Here is a 22,384-nt window from a genome sequence, read left to right as displayed (position 1 = left end):
TGCTCACAGAGACCTGGCTGGGAGCTTCCTCCAACCCGGATATTGTGTCAGCTATCCCGCCAGATTATAGCATCTATAGACAGGACCGGCAGGGAGGAAGGGGGGGTGGTGTGGCCATTGTGGTGAATAATTCTGTTGCGTGCTCAATCATTCCCACTGAGGTTATCAAAGGGTCTGAGTCCCTTGCCTTTTCTCTAGCTTTGGCGCCGCATCAGTCAGTGAAAGGTCTGTTAGTCTATCGACCCCCGGGTCCAGCAGGCTCGTTCTTTGATGAACTTCAGTCTGCTATGTCATCGCTGGCCATGAGAGCTGACCATTGCATTCTGGCCGGCGACTTTAAATTTCACATGGATGATGCCCTGGACTCCGACGTGATTAAACTAGCTGATATCACGATCCCCTTGGGCTTAGCCCCTTTTCTTTTTGAACCTACGCACGACAAGAGCCATATCTTGGACCAGGTCTTTTCCTCTTCCCCCATAGAGGTGATAGCACTTCTGCCGGTGCTCTGGACCGACCATCGCCTGGTACAGTTCTATATACCGGCCAATGAGAGACTCCGGAGCAATGCTCCTAGGCAGCTTGGTTCAGAGACGAGGGCGCTGCACCAGGTGACTCCTGAATTGCTGTCTAAAGCACTTCATGACCATCCGTGCCCGCTGATGGGAGATCTGGAAAGTGACCTAGAATCCTTGCAGGATTGGCTTGAGGAGAGGCTAAATGACCTGGCCCCGGTTAGACCTCCTCGATCATTATCTAAGTGGGTTTCTGCCCCGTGGTTTACGGGTGCACTGCTTGCTTCTCGCATGCAGTGCAAGGTGGCTGAAAGGACCTGGTGAGCCCAGTATAATCCAGAAGCTAAGCTCGAATACAGGACTATGGTCAAAGCCTACCATCGAGCGATTCTGGCTGAGAAGAAAAGCTATTTTGCCAGGAGGATCGAGGATGCTGCGAACTCCTGCAAAGAGATCTTCTCGATCGTTAGGGAATACATCACCCCGCGGTCGAACGTGACCCAGTCCGCTCCCATTCAGAAGTGGGTTTCGGATCTGGCTGGCTTCTTTACCGTGAAGATCAAGTCGATACAGGAGTCGTTTCCATCGCGGCCGGCGGCTGTTCTGCCTGGCCCCGATGCTGGCTCTGTTCCACCGATTCTTTCGGGACCTGTCCTGTCAGACTTCCCGACTTTACCTATGGCCTCCTCCTTGGCTTTGTTGGCCAATCTTAAATCTGGGTTACCGCTCGATCCATGCCCGGCCACATTTTTGGCAAGGATGGCGGAGGTAGTTAATCCGCTGGTTAACCCTCTTCTGAACCGGTCCATTAGCCTAGGTGAGGTCCCCTCGGCGTGGAAGCGGGCCATGGTCATTCCTTTGATTAAGAAGCCCGGTTTGGCTCCTGAGGTCTTGGCCAATTATAGGCCGATTTCTCTTCTTCCGGCTTTATCCAAGACCCTGGAGAAGCATGTTCACAGCGTGCTTTCCAATTTTTGGGAAACCAATGACCTGCTTCACCCCACTCAGTCGGGCTTTCGCCCTAATCTGAGCACGGAGACGGCGTTGTTGGAGGTTTCTGAGGCCATCAAGGAGATGCTTGATCTGGGTGGTAGAGCGATGTTGATCATGCTCGATCTGTCGGCGGCCTTCGACACCGTCCCCCATGAGGGTCTCCTCCTCAGACTTCATGAGATCGGTCTGAGGGGGACGGTGTTCAGATGGTTTACATCTTTTCTAGCTGGTCGCCGACAGTCGGTCTGGGTTTCCTCGGCTTCTCCCGAGATGCCGCCATTGGGAGTCGGAGTCCCGCAGGGCTCGGTATTGAGCCCGACTCTGTTTAACATCTTTATGACCCCTCTGGCGGCTCTGGCGGAGTCCTATGGAGCCCAGATCGTATCCTATGCGGATGACACCCAGTTGCTCTTCACCTGCCGGAAAGGGGAGGACTTTGATGGAGAGAGTATCCGTGAGTGCCTTGGGGCTGTTTTTAAATGGCTCCAACTGAACAGCCTCAAGTGCAACTCAGATAAGTCGGAGGTACTCTTCTTCGGCTGTCAATCCGACCCGGACTGGCAGATGTGGTGGCCGACGGACATGTCTCCTCCGAGCCAGTCTTCGCAGGTGGCGAAGAATCTGGGGGTCAAAATTGACAATGGCTTGTCCCTCAGATCTCAGATCCTTACCCTTACAGGCACCTGCTTTGGACTTCTCCGCATGCTGCGGAAGTTCTTTACGCTCCTTTCAGAGGATCACAGGAGGATTACGGTGCAGGCCTTGATCGGTTCAAGATTGGACTATGCTAACATCTTATATCTTGGCCTGCCCGAATACCTCCTGCAGCGGATGCAGGTGATCCAGAATGCGGCGGCCCGTGCCATTTTTGGTCTGCATAGGCGAGCGCATGCTTCTGGCCTGTTACAGGCTCTTCATTGGCTGCCTATCCGACAGCGGATAGTTTTTAAAACCTTGACTCTTGCCCATAAGGCCTTTCATTCCACCGGGGCTAAATATCTGCAGAGGAGGTTTAAGCAATACTGTCCGCCGCGATCCTTGAGATCAGAATCGCAGCTTCTTGCCATTGTTCCCCGTGTGAGGAGGGCCCGACTGGGAGGTCGTTCTTTTATGTTTCGGGCTCCTCAGCTTTGGAACTCTCTGCCCTTCACATTACGAAGCAACTCCAATTTGCTATCCTTTAGAAAGGCCCTAAAAACCTGGTTGTTTGCTTCTTAGATTTTAATTCTTTTGTATCCCCTTCTGTATTCTTTATGTGTTATGTTTGCTTTCAGGATGTCAATAAAGCGCCGGGACACTCACTGAGTAGCCTTGCGCTATAAAAATCACAAAATAACATAACATAACATAACATCTTGAATAATCCTGATTGGCAAAACAATCTGATCCTTTTCAAACGATTTATTGATGACATTTTTGTCCTATGGAGGGGAGATAAAACTAAACTCGAAAGCAACATTGCCATTATGAATACACGAAATGAAAGAATTAACTTTACCCATAAAATCAACCATGAATCCATCGTCTTTTTGGACGTGAAGGTTAATATTGAAGACTTCAAATTCACAACTGAAGTTCATACTAAACCAACAGATAGGAATTCAAGTCTTCTGTACCAAAGCTTTCACCCAGACTCGCTCAAAAAGCATTTACCAACATCTCAACAAATCAGATTAAAAAGAATAACATCAGAACCTGACCGACTAGAAACTACAGTAAAAGAACAAATCATTAAATATCAACAAAGAGGCTATCCTCAAGACATTCCCCAAGAATCAATCAAAAGAGTACAAAATATTCCAAGAGAAAAATTACTGACACCCAAAACAATGACCTCTGAAAAGAAAACAGTATGCGTGTTAAAATATTCAACAGAAGATTCAAAAATCAAAAGAATAATCAATAAACATTGGAGTCTAATCAATATGGAACCAGACCTAAAAGATCTTTACAGTGACCGCATCACATACGCTTTTCAGCAATCTAAAAACTTGAAAGAAATTCTAACAACGACAAAAGATCAAAAAATCACCTATAAAGGAATGTTAAAATGTCTAAATTGCACTCACTGCAATAATGTTATGGTCGGAAACAAATTTATGCATCCCACTCAAGGATATGAAATAGCATTACGACAAACTAGCACATGTGACACTAAAAACAGCATATACGCAATTAAATGTCCTTGCCGAAAAATGTATCTCGGTCAAACCGAAAGAAAAATCAAGGTGCGCATAACAGAACATAAGAGCAATATTCAAGCGCACAACACTAAATACACTATAGCCACCCACTGGATGGAAGCGAAACACCAAATATCTCAATTAAGATTCACCGTTCTGGAGGCAGTCCCACAACGCAGCGACATGGACCCAACTAAACAGAGACTGAAAGCTGAATTTTTCTGGATAAAAAAACTGAATTCTTTACAACCAATAGGAATGAATGATCGTATCGAATATTCATGTTTTCTATAGACAGCACGATAAAAGGACTATTTCCCCCCTCCTTCAAGTGTCACTAATATTCATATTTATATTCTCATATTAATATCCTCTATTTGCAGATATTGATTCTTTGATTCATTCTCGACCGAAACCATTGATGTAATACTATCGGGTATTGTATAATTGTATATGTGTTTTTTGCAAGTCCATTTTGTAGGAGGTGAACATACAAATTGATCCCATTTAATCATTTCATTTTTTCAAAACTTATGGCACAGTAATACTTTGTTAGTCCACATGTTCGCATGAACTCCCAATTCAACTTATTACATTTCGATTTTCAACATGTATTTATTCTTTTGATTATTAACACTGCTGATAGTTACATAATTAGATCACATCTGTCGATCAGTATGTTTTCGATTTCCATTGTAGTCATCATGTAGAGATCACTTGATAAGGGAGTGTACTTCTAACCTTGTGAATTTTTACGGTCATAAACATTGTTCAGTTTTGCATTACATATCATGATAATATTGTTTACACTACTTTCACTTTTTTCGCTTAATTCTAAATGTCTACAGCACCATTTCAATCAGATTACGTTTCAATCACCGCATGTCTTCTATTTCTATTGAAGTTAACACACTCACATCACGTGACCGCGGGGTTCGATTTAAATCCAATTCATACTTTCACGAACCCGACTAATGAAAACACGTTACGTGAACCTTTTCACTGACTCACAGTAAGTTTTCCTTTATCCTATCGCGCATATTGTTTTTTACTTTTGAGTTTAACTAATTGCACTAATCTGACGCATGGTTTCTCCCGCTAAATTCCATAGATCTTACTTAGTTAACACTTGTTTTTTCACTACTCTATCGAAAAAGTTATCACTCGTACATATATTTGTTTGTAATCTGATCACGTGCTTCACTTCTTCTCACTACTACTTATTAATACCTTTTTGGGATTCTTGAGACTCATTTACCATCTATTATCATCATACTTCATTTTCACAAAATACCTCTACAAATATGTTTGTAAATATATCAATCCTTGCTGAATGCTAAGGTCCTGTATTAATTCATTTTTTCGTCCCCTGACGAAGGGTCGTACTTACCGACCCGAAATGCATTGGGCGGAAGAGTAATGTTAAAAAATTGGATTGTTTGAAGAAAAATCAATCGCTGACCCTTATGAAATGAAATAAGGAAAGAAAATGATCAACAAATAAACATTGAAATGATTTCTTGACAAAACTTTTGGATTTCATATCATTGGAAGGAAATTGCAATATTCAGTGAAGAAACTTTATTGTTTTATGTCAATTTGAGCGCACGTTTTTGTGAAAGGTTACCCTACCTCCACACATTGGTTACTTAAGTTGAAGACACGAATAGGCATCGTGTGACAAACGCTTGCGCCACCCATTCAAAGTCTAGAACAATTGTTCAAATATTTTCTAAACGAGTGCATAGGGATTCAAAACTTTTTCTTTTTTAATATTTCCATCCCTCCCATTCCGTCTCCCTATTTAGTGGGTCCCAGTGGCTCTACTAGCATCTCCCAAACAATGCTCCTACAATGTATTTCACTGTAGAAAATGGACAATGAGAACCTCTCCACTTGGTCATACATAGCATATCTCTGAAACACTATGTGGAAGGCATCATGTGGACAAAAAAATGTACTTGGTCTTCATAGCCAAGCACTAATAATTAAAAATGTTCTTAAGTTGTTTTTAGTCCATTTGGACCGTGTCCAAATCACACTTAGCCCGCAGCCTTAATTAAAACAAAACACAATAAAAAATTTAAAAACAACTTTAGGATCTTTTTAAATATGTTTTTTCTTTATCAAAAGAGTGGGTGTGTGACTGATTCTCTGGTACTCATGAAACTGTGTCTAAGGTCGCTGTTTGCTCTTACTGACATAAGGCCATGAGCAGATGTTCGCAACTCAGTGAACCTTCACAGAAGTGTCAATTAGGCTCAGCTACATGTATGTGGCTCTACACCATTTGTCCCCATATGAGCTTTCTAAAATGTCAGTCTGGTGCTGCCGGGATCTTGTTAGTATGGACACTAACTGTAAGCTTATATGGAAGTAGAGCACCTGCTAATTTAGTAGTTCATTGCGCAGAAGCGATATTGCTTTTTACACAGCTGCAACTAACTCAAATTCTGCCTTTTCTGACTCACCAGTCTGCCTACTGTTACATTTTATGTATCTGGTTGAAATAAAGCAGTTCACAACAAGGTTCACCTCCAACTGAGCATGAATATCTTGAAAACTCAGCTGATTTACGATCTCTTCTGTCACACTCCAATTAGTTTTTTTAACTAAAAAACAATGTAATTTATAATGCCATTAGTTTTAACTTTCACAAATGCGAGACGTATTGCATTGCAAATCTTGTACTATACGCCCTTTGAGATGCCCTAGAATTTACAGGTTAGTAACGGTGTTGCTTAAGGGTGTGTTTACAAGTATGGTGTTTTTCTGAAAGCTTTGTAAATGTTGCTTTTAAATTAAAAAACAACAACAAAATCTATGTATGTCTGTTGACAGATACTTGCCCTGCGAAAGTATTATTTTGTAAATCGCTGGAACCAGTTTGATTTTTTCATCCTACTGCTTGGGCTAGCAGAGATAGCAGTTGCGTGGATTTTAGAACAGCATAAAATATCAATTGGTCACATGTTGGCAACCATAATCGAAATATTAAGATTTCTTCGTCTGCTTAGAGTTCTTCGTCTTATAAAGGTAAAGCAGCTTTGTTGACTTTTTATGTATATATGAAATGTTAATTCTAAAAACATTTGTCTGCTGAAATTTTTAACTCTAAAAACATTTGCCTGCTTGTGTCTGCAAACGTAAGGCCAAGTTCACCAACGTATTTTGTATTCGTACAGTTAGAGTAATTTTTATTGCAAAATGTGCTGTAAGTAACAAGGGAAAGGAGATCTCAAGACGGCTATTTCCCTTCCTTAAGACTCATAAGATAATGCACAATTGCTTTGTGACTGCCCCTGCGGTTGTAAATCACTGAATGGTTACCCGCGTTTAAGGCAGTCACGGGTGTTCCCGGTGTTTGTCCTACAAACAAGAACGGTGGTGTTTACAGCAACAGGATGGCACATCTATAAGAATATGGCTTTGAGTGCATAGCATGTTTCCCTGATTTTACTGCTTATCAAAAGTACCTAATATAGTACAGTCTCAAATCCAAATAATATTGTTTACTTTTACTGTGTTTGCATCCTCGGGTTGCATGCAATTTAAAAATAAGCTTTAGCAAAGCCATTAGACCTGGCTTTGGCAGGTTCAATGTTATTTTTTAGCTTTTTTTTATTGCAAGCATATGTCACAAAAATGAAAGAAAATAAAAAAGAATCATGCTGCCTAAAAGAGGGAGCCATATTCTTGCAATTAAAAATATGAATGTAAAAATAATCTAATGTAGCAGATCAGGTGCAGGCAGGCATACCTACCTACCTTTATAGATTTAATGCACATCGTAGGAAAATATGATTCTCATTGATGCAACAATAAGGTCTCATGGGCTTTTAATTTCTAGAAGGTGGAAACATAATTTAAACACAGAAAGATGATTAAACAATATAAAAGGACACTGAATGGAAAGGAAATATGAACTGCAGTCGAGTTTATCAAAAATCAGTAAAGCCAACCTTTGACAAAAAAAATCTTTCATCAGAATCAGTTCAAATCAATGCTAGAAATGTTAATAAACATATGTTTACCCTTTCCTCTGTTTCTTTTTCCTTATGAACAGTTAAAAAAAATTTGCTTGTCTGAATACAAAATGTTGAGTGTACATTTCCCTACCATAGGTGACTATGCTCGGAATTTCGATTCCCTGTAGGAATTAGTCCAATCCATTAGACACAGTTTATCCTTGGAAAACAGACTGTTGGAAAGTGGGTTATTGGCAGAGGTAAGTATGCACTTACCACTGGCAACAAGGCCACCAACCCAGTATAAGGTCCAGTAAAGGTCTCACAACAAGCAGACAGACCTAACTAAGAAGACAGGTATGTAAACCATTTACAAAAAAAAACACTACATCAAACAAGTAAGACACAACAAGCAATACAAATCCCACATCAATTTTTCAAAATAAGGAATATTTTTTATCTTTGAAATGACATAAAAATTTTAAAAATCTAATGTCGGGAACCGGAGATATTAATTAACCTCTTCATAGTGCTTAAAGACATATAGCACCACTTTGGGACATTTGGTCGTGTTTGACCGGGACAAAGTCCAAGTTTGAGGCCAATCGCGATGGAACACTGGTCGGATACACTAAGTGGGAGGACCAGGTCAAAATGTTACCTTGGCACTTACTTCCTTTCCTTCCGACGTTGATCGATCCTTCACAGCAGGTTGGATTCAATGAGGGCTCACTTGCTTGACTTTTTGCGAGGCCCCAGTCAAATCCTCGAAGTCTGGAGCTCCGAAGCATTCAGCGGGATGAACCTGAACTCCAGGACAGGTAACTGTTTAAGTTAGTCATCTTGACTCTCGACATTGGGTCGGTCACCTAATGAATCTTTTTCACAATAGTTCTCCAAAGTCCTAGAATCTTCAGAAGTTGATTCCAGAATAACTCCTTGTAGGTTGAAAGTGTTCAAAACACCAATCCAAAGGTCTGGAATCTCCTAGATGGTTATGGGATTTCTGGACTACAATTCCCACAGTGCATCTGGTCAAATCCGTACAAGTCCACTGGAAGCACTCCAGGATGAGGACTCTTGGTGGAGATGATACAGGTGGGCTCTTTTAACCTGTGAAAACAAAACCCTTTCAAACATAGAGTGACGAATAAATAATACAAAAAAGAAGCAGAGAACTCTGGGTAGTTCTCAAGTTTAGGTGGAAAGCAGCTCTATACAGGAGCTGCTTTCCACCTAAACTTGAGAATTACCCAGAGTTCTCTGCTTCTTTTTTGTCTCTTCTAACCAGTAGCATGCAGGGAGTCAACTCCTTAATCCTTCTTGAAGCAAGGCAAGGTCCCTAGTTCTGTAGTACCAGATTGTGCAGCAGGTGCAGTTATTCAGAGTGCAGGGTTTTGGGTGCAGGTCCAGATTCCAGCAGGGAAGTCCTTCCTTTCCTTGCAGTTTCAGGCAGCAGATCTGAGAGACTATGAAGCTCCCACATATTTATTCAGTATTCTGGTGCGACACGTCGGAGGACACCTCTGTCCAATGAGATGGTGGGAGCCACCCAAAAACATGATAACTTCCTACAAAGTGTAGCATATTCTTATCCCACAAAGCACTGCACTTCTAACATGGATGATTTCTCTCCAGAGGAGCTAAAGCTAGCTAACCGAATCCACAGTGTGACTCATTTCCATTAGCTTCCTCCTCTCTGACCTAAGCCTGCTATCTGGCTGGGGGCACATGATGTGGGGGTAGGTCTGCCTGGTGTATCCTACTTATCTGCATCTTCAGTGCTCTCTCTATTAGATAACCCTGCTCCGGCCAGGCCTCTAATCACCTAATCAAAGCATGCTGCCTAAGCCTGCTAAGGCTGACCAATCAGCAGAGACTTCTGGACTAATTATGATAAATTCAACAGTGGCAAGTTATTACATTTATCAATACCAAGTATCTACAACAGGGAAAAATTAAATGGGCTTTTTTCTCCTCACCAGGGCATATAGAACCTATTGTAAAAGGTCCCTGCTTATAGTTACATGGCCGCTCACCCCTGAGACCCGTAGGGAAGACCTGGGGGTTCAAAAGATGTACAAATACAGTAGATTAACACTTTTAATGTGCCCATACCACCAAAGTCAAATTTGCATGCAATTTGCTTTTAAAGCAAAGCAAGCCTGCATGTCAAATGGCAGCTGACACTCAGCGGTGCACACACGCAAGTGCGGGGAATCTGCTGCGCCTCTAAACTTCCATGCCCTATTGCATACTAGGGACTTATAGGTAGTTTGTACCCCCTAGCCCTTATTCTATACTAGCGACTTATAGGTATGGGTGGGCGGTATACTCCGCTCAAAATCTGTCAATTGCCACATGGCGGAGTTTGCCTGTGCTCACCATCCCCTAGTTAAATATGAAGTCTCTTGCCTGCTGTTTTTTAATGGTGCAATGGGGCCTTCATACTAGCACTTCCGGGGCGTATAGCAACCAATGCCACAGTCAAACATTTTCTTTGACTCGTCTAGATTGAAGTGGTAGTAAGTACTGCTACAGTGCAAGGTAGCCTAGGATTGGAGGACTGCTGGCACTTTATGCAATCCCAGTGTACGGCAAAATATTCTGAAGTGCTGATTGGCCATGGATTCTGCACCTTGCCTCTGTCCGAGCCAAGATGTAGTTGGAGCACACCCAGCAGGATGGTCACTACGGTGATGGAAGCACGAGTATTGGAGTTGCTTTCAGTGACCCTCAGCTCCTCTCCCACACACCTGTCAGGCCAGGGAGGTCAAAACTACATGGGGGTGGCACAGGCGAACAGGCGTCAGTTGAGCTGAGTACTGAGGGGATGGAGCGCAGCCTGGGCTGACATGTTTCCCATTCCACCATGTAGGCCATATTGGAATAGCCAAGAGGTCCAGAGTACCGACAAGGAGGAGGCGTCTTTGTCCCATAATCCATTGCACTTGTGGAAACCTCAAATTGCTCAATGCTAACAAAAGGTTCTCTGGTAACAGATATCATTCTACTCCAAATCATTATTATCGAATTATTCAAGAGCATTATCACGTGTCTTTTCAACACCATCTTCAATGACGAACCACGTTGTTTTGCCTGCCATGTGGAATGCAAATCAGAGCACCTTTTGTTAGCAATGAGCAATTTGAGGTTTCCACAAGTGCAATGGATTATGGGACAAAGAGTTTTTAGTAAAAAGCACTGTTGATTCATGAAGCTGATGGCGGGAAATGAATAACAGCTGACCAATAAGAATAGCTGTGGGGGTTTAAATGAGGGGAGGGAGAAGGGAGGGCATTACCATTTGGATAAGGAGAACTGAGGATGTGCATGAGGGCACGGTTATTGCAGGTACGGCGCATCGTTACAGCAGGGAAAGATTAGAATATTGTTATTTTCACCTGGGGTGCGAGTGTGTGAAAGAGTGGGGTTGTTGCTGGTGAATTGCGGACCGAACGTGGATGTGCAAATTTGTTTGAGTGGGGGTTACGGACTATTGAGTGCAGCGTGCGAGTTAAGCTGTGAGTTTGGAGTGATAGGTGAGAGTCAGGGAGAGGATGAGAAGCGCGAGTGTGGTGAGTTGGTGATTATGTATGGGGAGGAGCGAGAGCATTTGGGGAGATAGGGGGGTGCAATGTACAATACAGCAAGCGACAGGTAGGTTCCGTAGAATATAAGCATTGATTGGATGAATGAGAAGCTGAACGGCGTTCGGTGAATTCCTGAGATAAGAGGGTTGGGTTAACGAGAGGTTTTGCTGAATTTTAAATGCACAACATGAGAAAGGTGGAGATTGCCGTCAGAGTTTAGGAGCTCAGTTTATGGATTAACATTGCTAATGGATGAATTGTTAACAAGAATGTTAAATTATATGAAGCACTCTAATGATTTGTATTAATGCATTGATGTGGATGAAAATGAAGGTATAAAAGGTAACATGTGGTTTTCTTTGTATCTGTTATTGTAGTGACCCCTGACAAAGGGCACCCAGTTGCCTGGAATGCAGTGGGCCTTTTTTTTAAATAATCATCACTGCCTTCAGGCGAATTTGCATCACTCGTGTTTCTTGCGAGAGGTTTGGATGGCCCAGCATAAACATTAGAAACTATGTAAAATGGCAAGCATCATTCCGCCTGTGGATGAAAAAAATGTTGTAAATACGTTGGATGACAGTGTTGAAAAGAAGGACTAAACTGGATTATATGGATAAATGTGTTGGAAGACGTGACAGCCTTTAGGGCAATCTTAGCAGTGCATTTGGTTGGGGCAAATCCCCACCCTAGTTCTGATAAAGGCTTATTTTTTAACATTTCTCTTCTCAGGGCCTCACACCCGCCCAAAAGATTTTATGCCCCATACATTTCAAGTATGGAAAGTAGGTGTGAAACAGCGAACTCACTAAAAAATGTTGGTAATAACTGATTTTAACATGTACAACATGGCCAGTATTACCAATCATACAACTCCTGCTTGCGGTACTCCTCAGAATTTAGCGGAGGTTTTCAACAACAGCTCCACCCAGGCCTTCTTATAGGGTCTCTCAATGTCAATTGGAAGAATTTACTTTTAAAGACAGGCTGCAAGCAAGAACAGCCTTTAAAAGGACAGCGGGCACACAGCAGTGCAAACGTGCAAATGCAGGAAATCTGCTGGGCCAACAAACCTCCATTCCCTATTATATACTAGGGACTTGTAGGTAGATTGTACCCCTAGGCCCTATTATCTACTAGGGACTTCTGGGGTCTGTCATTACCAATTGTATGTGAACACTATTACATGTTCCTTTGCCCTATTATATGTACCTATCTAGGTCTCACCTAGGCAGCATGCATGCGGTGCGCTAGGAGGGCCTTTAGCCATTGGTCTTCACTTTTCAAGCACTACACTCGTGCTTGTGGCGGAATCCACCTTGCGGGAGTGAGCAGCGACATGGCCACATTAATTACAAACATATGACCGCTGCTCACTCCCGCAAGGTAGATGCCGCCACAGCACGAGTGCAGTGAAGACCGCCAATCGCGATGCTGCTTGCGTGTGGCATCACTTGCCTGAATGCAGGTGTAAGCCTCTTCCTGCACTCTCGGGCTAAGATCTTTGTTATCTCCGCAATGAGGAAGCACCCGCCGTTGCTCCCCAGGTGTTACCAATAGCTTTTGCTGAGGTGATTGAATTGTCAAGTGTGCGCTTTGCATGTTCTTAGTGAACTACAACTACCAACATGCAAAGCGCACACCATACTGCCTAGTATGCATTTTCTACTACATAAATACAAAAGAACTGCTAACTGCCACCACTGTCAGCAAAGTAACACTATTCGTGTAGGGGCTGAGCTGGTACCACAACAAGGGCACTCTAGTGCGACTTGTAGAAAAGTCTAAAAGAATAATCATGCCAAATGCTGAGATAAGTGTTCGAGATTGTCCCATGCCTTGTGGACCCCTCCCTCACTTTCAGTCCTCTGCCATAAGAATAATTTCCCTTTTGTAAGCCGTCATGCATTGGCACTTGTACTGTTCATTATTTACTTTAGATGCAGCCCTGATTGGGGCCGGTGAGTAAAAAACAAAATTGACTTTGACCACCCCTCCCCATCCATACCCTCCCTGTTATTTGTTACTTTTGCGATCTCCCAACTATGCTTGGGCGGAGTGTAAATTCTCCCCTGGTTTGCTCAACCTCCTGCAGGGTTGGAGGTGCCGCTGGGCCGGTTTTCAGCCAATTTTGGTACAGGGCCGATTTTGCAGCTGCTGCAAAACGGCCCTGTTATAAAATCAGCCCCCAGGGGCCCAAAACCGCCCCCCACCCGTGCGGTGCACCGGGGGATTGCCCGGTGCCCGCTATGGCCAGTCCGGCCCTGGTGCCCAGGGCACCACTAGTACCAGTATCATTCAGTACACCATGGGAGTGAACTGGGCAAAAGGATAACTTTCTAACAACGATGCATTTAGATCATAGGGGCAGTGAGTTTAGAAAAGAAAAGATAGCTCTGCCACAAAGTTCCAAGGCAGTGGTGTGGGAAATCGATTCAACAGCGATTCCTTACTTATGCAGACATTACTGAAAAGTGTTTAATTTGTTTCCAGTTTTCCGTACTCCAATGTTAACAAAGTTAAAGCATTGACAGTTTTTAAATATACTTGACTCCCAAGCAGCACAAAGTCTTGAAAAGCCAAGCAAGCATGCATAGATGTCCAGAACAGTAAACATTATTCTGATACAAGTGCTTCCATTGTCAATGTCAGTAGATCTCACTGAACGTTGAATAAGGCATGAAATCAAGCAGTGATTCTGAGTTATTTTCCTCACCGTCTGGCTTACAGAAAAGATACTGTTCTGAGAAGGAAATAGAACGTAGTACGCGTAGTCGCGCTACGCGAAGCTACGCGAAGACGTTCTCGCACTACGCGAGCTTCGCGAGCATGCGTAGTCGCTTGCTGGACCCGTTCGCGAGCCGTTTTTCTTGCTCAGAAGCGCGTTGTGCGTGTTCGGGGCGCTGTCTGCGTGCTCGGGGGATTGTAGCGTGCGACCTTACCCATGTGGTGGGCTATTGGCGCGGCCATCTTGTTTTTTTCAATTGTCCCGCCCACTCGCGTCCCCTATTTCCTCTTCCGGGTCACGCATAAGGTGTTCGCGTAGTGCACGTCATGTTCGGGAACACAACTACTTGTTCACGCTGACAAAGTGCGTGTTCGCGTGAAATCGCGCGCAAACTTACCCACGTGGTCGCGAGGGGCGCGGCCATCTTGTTTTTCACACTATCTGCTATGGTTCTGGGCCTAGTTTTCTATCCACCTTTTATCTTTGCAATCCTTATTTATTTTCACAGTTTTTCTTACTTTTTTTACTTATCATCTATCTCTCTCTGTCCCTAAGTTCATATTTTGCATTTTATTTCTACTTTTCCACCTTTTTAAAAAAACTTTTCTACTGTTTTAGTTTACTTCTTTATTTAAGCTCCTACTTCTTCCCCCTACCTTTTTTCCTTTTGTTCTAACTTCTTTTCCACCTCCACCTCCACCCCAGAACCATGGCAAAGGGGAGCAGCAGAACCGGCTCGAAGGGCAAGGTGCCAGCGCCCAAGAGCCGGTTACCTTGCGGCAGAATGGTACCTGCAGGGGTGCAGGCCCGGAAACTTTTCGGGGAGGCGGAGGTGGCCGCCCTGGTTTTTTTCATCCAGCGCCACCTCCCCTTGACCTTGGCAGCAGGCGGCAGGCCAGGCTCCGGTTACCTGCCAGAGGAGCGTCACCGCCGGTGGGTGAAGGTGCGCCGAACAGTCTTCCGCCGCACGGATATCCGGCGCACCCACCAGCAGCTGGCCCACCAGTGGGCAGACATTCTAGACAGGGAGCAGGACCTGTTGGACCTGCTAGGTGTCGAGGTCGTGGGGCTTGGTGAGTAGCTAGTAATATTAATATATGTATATATAGTAGTATAAGTATTGTGTATAATTCTTGGACGAATAAGTAACACAATTACTTGTGCGCTTAGTTACATTGCAGATCAATTCCGTCTCAAAATCTTCTGTTACCGTATGACACAGGTGCTGCTTGCTCGCCACTTCTCTTACTGGTTTGTAACTGTGCGCTAGCTTGGGCTGGTGATTATTGATGTTAGAGTTTACTTTAGAAAACTGAAGTTAGTTAATGCTATTGCTAGAGTCTAGTCCTTACATTGTCCTTTAGTGAAATAGTGGTGGATGGATAGTATTAGTTCATATTTTCTTATTGGTCTGCATGACGAGGCGCCTCCTCTGTCACTGAATGCTTAGTTAGTTCTTATTTATCCGACCCCTCCATAGAACCGGTTTGCAGTTTGTTTACTGAGTGGTAGGCTTAGCAGCAATAGCATTGTCACGTCAGTCAGTAGCAGTTCATATGACGCAAGCAACCAACAATTTCGTGTATGCACAAATTTATGCATGTGTCCTACTCCTCCATCTCATCTATGCATGTTTGCGGGCAAAAATAAAATGGAAACGCCGACTTACTGAACAATTGGCCCGGCTGGATTCTGGAATAGGTGGTGTAGGTCAGGTGGTACTGGCTTCGTTAGTATATTCTGCAATCAGAATGTTTATGGAACATTTGATTAGTGTTCTATAAGTAGACGGTCTGTGAATCCTGCAAGCCAGTAGTCATTTAGACTTTGAAGTAAATTCTATTGCAATTGTTGTTTCCTAAAATGTTTGAGAGGATTTTTGAATGATGTATTTGTTTCACAGCACTCAATGTTTCTCTTTCTTTATTATTTCTTACATGATCAGCACCACCCAGGAGCACGAAGACGGGGTCCGAGTCGGCGGGACAACCACCAGAGGAGCGCTCCTCTACCGAGGATCCTGCTGCTGGCCCCAGTAAGTCCTCCAGTGCTTATATTATTATGAATTATATTTCCCTAACTTTTTAACGCACCTTATTGTTTCAAACCTATTAAGCCTCCTTCCTAATTAAATGTTAGCTAAACCTTCTTTGGTCTTCAATTTGTTTTCCAAATTTTGGGTATCTAGTGCCATCCCTGACTTTAAATTCCTTCAAACTGCCTCTGCCCGATGACTCTCTGTGCTACTACTATTAGACTGTCTTTAGCTAAGCTTGCCCTGTTGGCCACTCTTTAGTTAAGGTATTCTTTGGAATAAAGCTGTGATAGAATAGCTGTAGCCACTGGGTCCACTCCTGTCTTTTGCGTTGTCCTCTGTAATCTCTAGTTTTTGTCAATTCCCACCCCAAAAATGCGCAACCAGATGTTTGCCTACTAATTTTTGTTAGGTTATTATACTACTACTACTGTTACGGTTATTCTCTGCATAGGCACATACAGAACTATGCACAAGAAAATAGGATGTTGGTGATAGCGAGGTTGGACCTTACTAACACCCTAGTAACAGAACTCAGTCAGAAGAACCCACAATTCAACGACAGTCTACCTACCTAAGTGTCTCAGTCCTAGTCATTTGTCCCACTCCCGATCCCCACAAGAAGATAGTTAGATATACCCAATGATTTTCTTACACAACCCAGAACAGAAGAACACCCTTTCGCTCACTCACTCGTTAAAGTCCACAACACCCCAGACACTCAAAATATACCACAGAGTCGATGTGCAAGTTCAAAAACGTTATTGTTATAATAACAAGCTTTGTATTGTTGTAACTTGTAAGTTGTTCCATGAAAAACATCCAGATCCACCATGCAAAATAAAGAAGATTAAATACTCTACATTTTTGTACAACTAGTGCACGATAGAGAACTGTGGGAATTGTGGGAGACCCCTCACCGTTGAACGTATACTGGTTACACATGCATCTTTCGAAAGCTCTGCTAATCTCTGGTTCGTAGAAGGCAATCTTCTCATCTGCCTAGGAGAAAAATGTTGCACGTTAGACAGTGAATACAACTATGCCAGTTTATAGCAGTCATGCCAAAAAGTATAACATTATGGATAAGCAAAAGGGATTAACAATACTGTAAGTAAGTAAGTACGACAGCCTCTTTAGTTGTATGCAACACTCATGTGGCCTCAAAGGTGTCTTTCTTACTGTGCAACAAGCTGCAAGGTAACAACATGGGCAAAACAGTAGACCCGGATGATTCTAAAATGGTTACATGGCTCAGGCTAACGTTCCAAAGACTAGAGTAGGAGTAGAGATTAGATGATCCTAGGGACCATCTAATAAAGTAAAATTAAACTCTGTCTAATGACTGCTGTACAGTAGTACGCAATTTGGACTAGTTACACTTACAATGCTTTATGTTGTACGTAACTGTATTTTCAATCTTCCTTCCTGGTGAAGTACAACTAGTAAAATAGGGGAAGTTGTGCAGGCATCTCAAAAGGTGTACTTGCTTTTATAGGTGCACAATCACTACCAACGACCAGTGCCACTGCCGACGGGGCCAGCGGCGATACTAATGCCATCCAGGAGGGGACAGTGGCTGCGGCACCCGCAGTAGCAACAGTGGGGGAGGAAACTTCAGCGGTGGGCAGTGGTAAGTTATATTCATTACTTATTTACATTACTAGGTGGAAGGGGAACACTTCCCTCACTGTGCTACGAGACTTATTAAGAAAGTATGAATTTGAAATTGTACTGGACAATATACAATGGTTGAAGAAGACACCCTTTGCAGCATTACCAGCGTGAGTTGAGTAAACAAGGCCTCTTCTATCAGACTCCAACTCAGCTGTGAAAGTGATGGAGAAAACTAAAAGTCAGATCAGATGACCTCGAGGGATGTGTTGAACAAAAAGGGAAAGAAGTGAACTAGGGAGGAAGGAGGAAGGACGAAAGATGCAATAAGACTACCATAGAAGGATACTTTGGAAGGTTCATGCACGTGGCTGATATGAATCCGATGCATGGGTTGTTGAAGGATGGGTAGAACTGGAAGGTGAAAGAGAAGATGCATGCCTGGTTGGGCAAAACAATATGGGTGCATGGATATAGTGGATAGCAAGAATCATGATCGGAGTTTGTGACAATGAAACCCAAAGCAAGGAAGGAGTGGACGCATGGGTGGTTGTTGGTGAAAGTGAAACCAGCTAAGGCGATAATAAAGATGATAGACATTTACTTTTATTGGTTGCTTTCCCCCTAAATGTATTGTATTCATCATAGGTGGAGACTGTCACTGGAAGCGGAGTCTTACTTTGAAAATATAAAAGGAGATACAAAAAATACTGGTGTTCTTCTGTGTACTCAAGTCCACCCATAGTACTAGGGCCAGTATAATGCCAGAAAAAACTTCAACAAAAGTTACAGGCAGGGGAAGCATGAGGATAGATTAGATAGATACTAAAAGTTGCCACCATTTGTATGTACTGCGCTTGGTAGTGCTACTATGCCACTATGTGTTGAATTAATTTGGAAGAGTTTCAGTTACAATTCTGTTTCTTTTTTATAGATACTCATGCTCCTTCCCAAAAACCATCAAGGAAGGAGTTGGCAGCCAGGGCCCGGCAAAGGAAACTGCATGCCATTGTGGAGGAGTACCGCCGGCTGGTGGCTGAGGCCGAGGAGGAGGAAGAGGCAGCAGCTGCTGCCTCTACCAATGCCTCATCATTCATCATCCGGTGTGGCATGTGTACGTGTTCTCCACAGACCACCAACAGCAACTCAGTCTGTAGTGAGTGACTACGACTAAGTCCAGAGTCAGACTGCACCTGCAGTAGTAGGAGTACAATTGGATGCATATTATTAAACAACATGGAAACATTGACCATCACTTGAGACACAAGTACTTTGTTATTATATTAAACTACTAGTATATTTCTACTTCATGCACATTTGCTTTGAGTCAGCAAGCAGCCAATGCAATGTATGGCATCATACATTTCAAATATACTTGTCTTTCTCTTCTTTGTGGCTGTCAGATCACAGATGCAGCAGAGTCTTCTGAAAGTGATGACGAGTTTACTTTAATTTAGGAGCCCTGTTCAAGTTCTGACATTGAAGAGATGTGTATGCCTGCAGACAGAGGTGTAGCCTTAAGACAGTGATGCATTTCAGATTGGAAACAAAACAGAAGATGGCTATAGTCACGTATGTTTCACTTGTTATGGAGGGACTGTTAGAGGCTACATTATTGCACTATTGTCCATCTCCATCTAATGTACATTGGCAAGATGGAAATGTATTTAGGGTGAGTCAGGAAGATGGAGCAGGACTCTGATGAGTGGAGTGCACAGTAAATGGTCAGATGTGCAACTCCAATAGGTAATTAAAAGAGAAAGGAAGATGGTGTTGGTTTTGAAGTTTGAGTCAGAAAGACAGATACACACAAATAAGGAAGGGAGAAATAAAGGAAGGGAGAATGTAACAATTTCAAAGCCTAGTTGTCAGGGAAGAGGAGCTCGTCCTCAAACCCTGGTGGTTCTTCCGACAGAAGTAGGTCCTGTAACCCACTAATTATTTCTTCCGACTCGCTCTCCTCTTCCAGCTCTGATTCACGTACTTTGTAGTCTGGTGGTATCAAGTGCTGATTCATTTTGATCATGGTTAACCTCTCCACGCTTTTGGGCGAGAGATTGGTCCTTTTCACAGTCACAATGGCACCAGCAGCACTGAAAACACGCTCAGAAGAGACACTTGCAACAGGGCAAGCTAGATACTTTATCGCCAGCCTGCTGAGCAGTGGCCATTGGCTTCTTGTCCTATACCAATACACCAATGGGCTTTTCTCCATAAACACCTCTGTTGTGTCATCCAGATAGTCCTGGACCAACCGCTCAATGTTCATTGGTGCTCGGGTTTGCTCGTCCTCCTTTTGCTTTGCGACAGCAACGGACTTACCCATCCATTTCTTTAGAAACCAAACAGCTATTTGTTTGCTTGTGTCTGATGAATCAGATCCTGTTGGTGCGGTTGTTGTTATTGTTTGTGTTGGTGACTGCTGGGAAGCAAACACACTGCTCGCATGCTGTGAAGAAGAACTTGACTCTGTAGGATGCTCAGTAGTACTTGCACTGTCCTGGGCTGGCACTTGCAGGCCTCTAATTGAGAGCTGTTCGTTTTCTAAATCAGTGGCTTCCTCGGCTATTACAGTTTTGTACTTGGAAACATCCCCTTCTGAAAAATGAATTACTGCATTACTGTTCACAACAAATAATTTGTACCGTGGATCCAAAATTGTGGCAGTAATGTAATGTTGATGCAACACAATCTTATTTTGAATCCTTGTATTCTCAGATAAGCGGCCGGCTAAGGACTTCGCCAAATTACACGCTTCAAGTTTTCCTTCAACACCTTTGTATGTTTCAGACACCTCCTTCAGCTCTTGCTCCAGCATGTACAACAATGGGATAGCTTGGATCATAGTACAGTCCTCCCTGCTGACTGCACGTGTGAAGACCTCAAAAGGAAGTAGCATCTCTGTCAGGCATTTAATGAGGTCCCATTGTGACATCTCAACTGTCATGACTTTAATAACAGTTGGATCCCCTGATCTTCTTGTCATGACATAAGCATTAGGTGGTATGTACTGCTCAAACAGCCGATCAAGCATGTAATAAGTAGAGTTCCAACGTGTTGGTACCTCCTGGATGAGTGCTTTGACTGGCATTTTATACTCACGTTGAATGACCCGTAGCTGCTTCCGGGCTTTAAAAGAATGATTGAAATGCGTACAGATTCTTCTGCAAATGGTCAGTAAGCTGCTGACTTTGCTTTCATTTTTCAGAAAGTCTTGAACCACAATGTTAATGCAGTGTGCCAAACACGAGACCCTAAAATAGCCACCATCTTCCATGGCCTTAACTACATTACTGCCATTGTTGGTGGCAACAAAACCAATATTGAGGCCTCTTGGTCGCAGCCATTCAAAGACCTTGCTGTTGAACTCATCCAGAATGTTTGCAGCAGTATGCGATGTCTCCATAGCAAACATGGCTACAGTAGCATGTCTGCGAGTATCATTAAAAATCTCAGTAGTGTCAATGCCCGTAGATATCTTGTCTCTAACACCTGTAAAAGAGATCCAGTGTGCAGTGATGCACATGTAATCAGTGGCTTGGCTACTGGTCCACATGTCTGTTGTCAGGTGGATACTATGCACAGCACTCTGCTGCAAGGCTTTTCCAAGCAATTCCAGCGCGTCGTGGTGTAGTGCTGGAACAGGTACTCTGGCAAAATAGTAGGGACTGGGAACATTCCATTTTGGGCAGAGGGTTGTCACAAATTCCAGGAAGCCTACCCCTTCAACAAAAGAAAAAGGGAGAAGGTCCAGAGCTAACATTTTAGCAAGCTTAGCATTGTACAAATGTGCTATTGGGTGGTTGCGCTTGTACTTTACCTCCTGCCTAAACATGCTAACAATGGTACGCTGCTTGGTATTTCTTTCTGTTGTGCCCGATGCTGTCATTCGCGTCGCAGACTTCGCACTCGTACTCCTTGATGTCTCCGGGTTACTCTTACTCTGGTGCCACAGAGATGTTGCTGATGCGGAGGATGTGGGATCTACCACTGCAGTGCTGGGGAGTCGAACAGGGGTACTTAGTGTACCACTACCAGATAGAATGTCTCCCTCTTCTTCCTGTTCGACCTGGGACCTTCTACTGCTTCCCCACTAACATTATTGGTTCCTGCTTTTATGATACGTAGTTGGTCCTCCCACTTGATTGAGTGATGTTTTTTCATATGGGTCATTTGGCCTCCGGTACCATAGTTTGTACCAAGCTTACCACGACTAACAGAGGAATGACAAATGGAGCATATAGCAATGTTCTCCTCATTTGCGCTAACTGTAAAGAAGTCCCACACTGGGGAGCTTAACTTTTGTCTCCTGCTAGAGGTGCCACTTCCAATGCCGGATGAACTGGAGGTTGTATGGTGAATTTCACTATGTGGCTGCGCAGTAGTACCACTACCTACTTCTGCTGAGGTGGAACTTGTGCTGGATGTAGGACGCTGCCGGCTGTGTGCAAATGTAAAAATGGAAGCTGGAGGTAGTTTTGGTGTGGCCTGTGTTGGTGGTATGCGTGCTACATCCCTAGTCGCAGTACAAAAGGGGGTGGTGATGGGCAGAGCATCTGAATCAATCCAACACTCACACCCAGTCAAAAGTTCTGGGTTTGATCCTTCAACGTTCTTTAGCCCACTCTGCCACCCCAGTTCAGACATGGCTATATGCAAATCAGTCTGACCCTGTGCCTCATGGGAACAGTCCAGCCCGAACTGCCAAGCCCTGCCTTCCCTAGACCGGAAAAAAGCTTCCGAGGACCGGTTTCT

The 22,384-nt window shown here is 43.6% G+C and overlaps 1 protein-coding gene across 2 annotated transcripts in view; it reads left to right on the top strand.

Moving 5' to 3' along the window:
• LOC144823936 (sperm-specific sodium:proton exchanger-like) overlaps positions 1-22,384 on the top strand; it is an 8,804,346-nt gene that overhangs the window by 5,475,483 nt on the left and 3,306,479 nt on the right. For both annotated transcript variants that reach the window (XM_078682870.1, XM_078682871.1), the window contains one exon: positions 6,533-6,727. In XM_078682870.1, coding sequence (XP_078538996.1) covers positions 6,533-6,727 — 195 coding nt within the window. The remainder of the gene's footprint in view (positions 1-6,532; positions 6,728-22,384) is intronic.

Source organism: Lissotriton helveticus, chromosome 3_1, assembly GCF_964261635.1.
Source record: "Lissotriton helveticus chromosome 3_1, aLisHel1.1, whole genome shotgun sequence".
NCBI lineage: Eukaryota > Metazoa > Chordata > Amphibia > Caudata > Salamandridae > Lissotriton > Lissotriton helveticus.
This window is presented reverse-complemented; position numbering and strand designations above follow the sequence as displayed.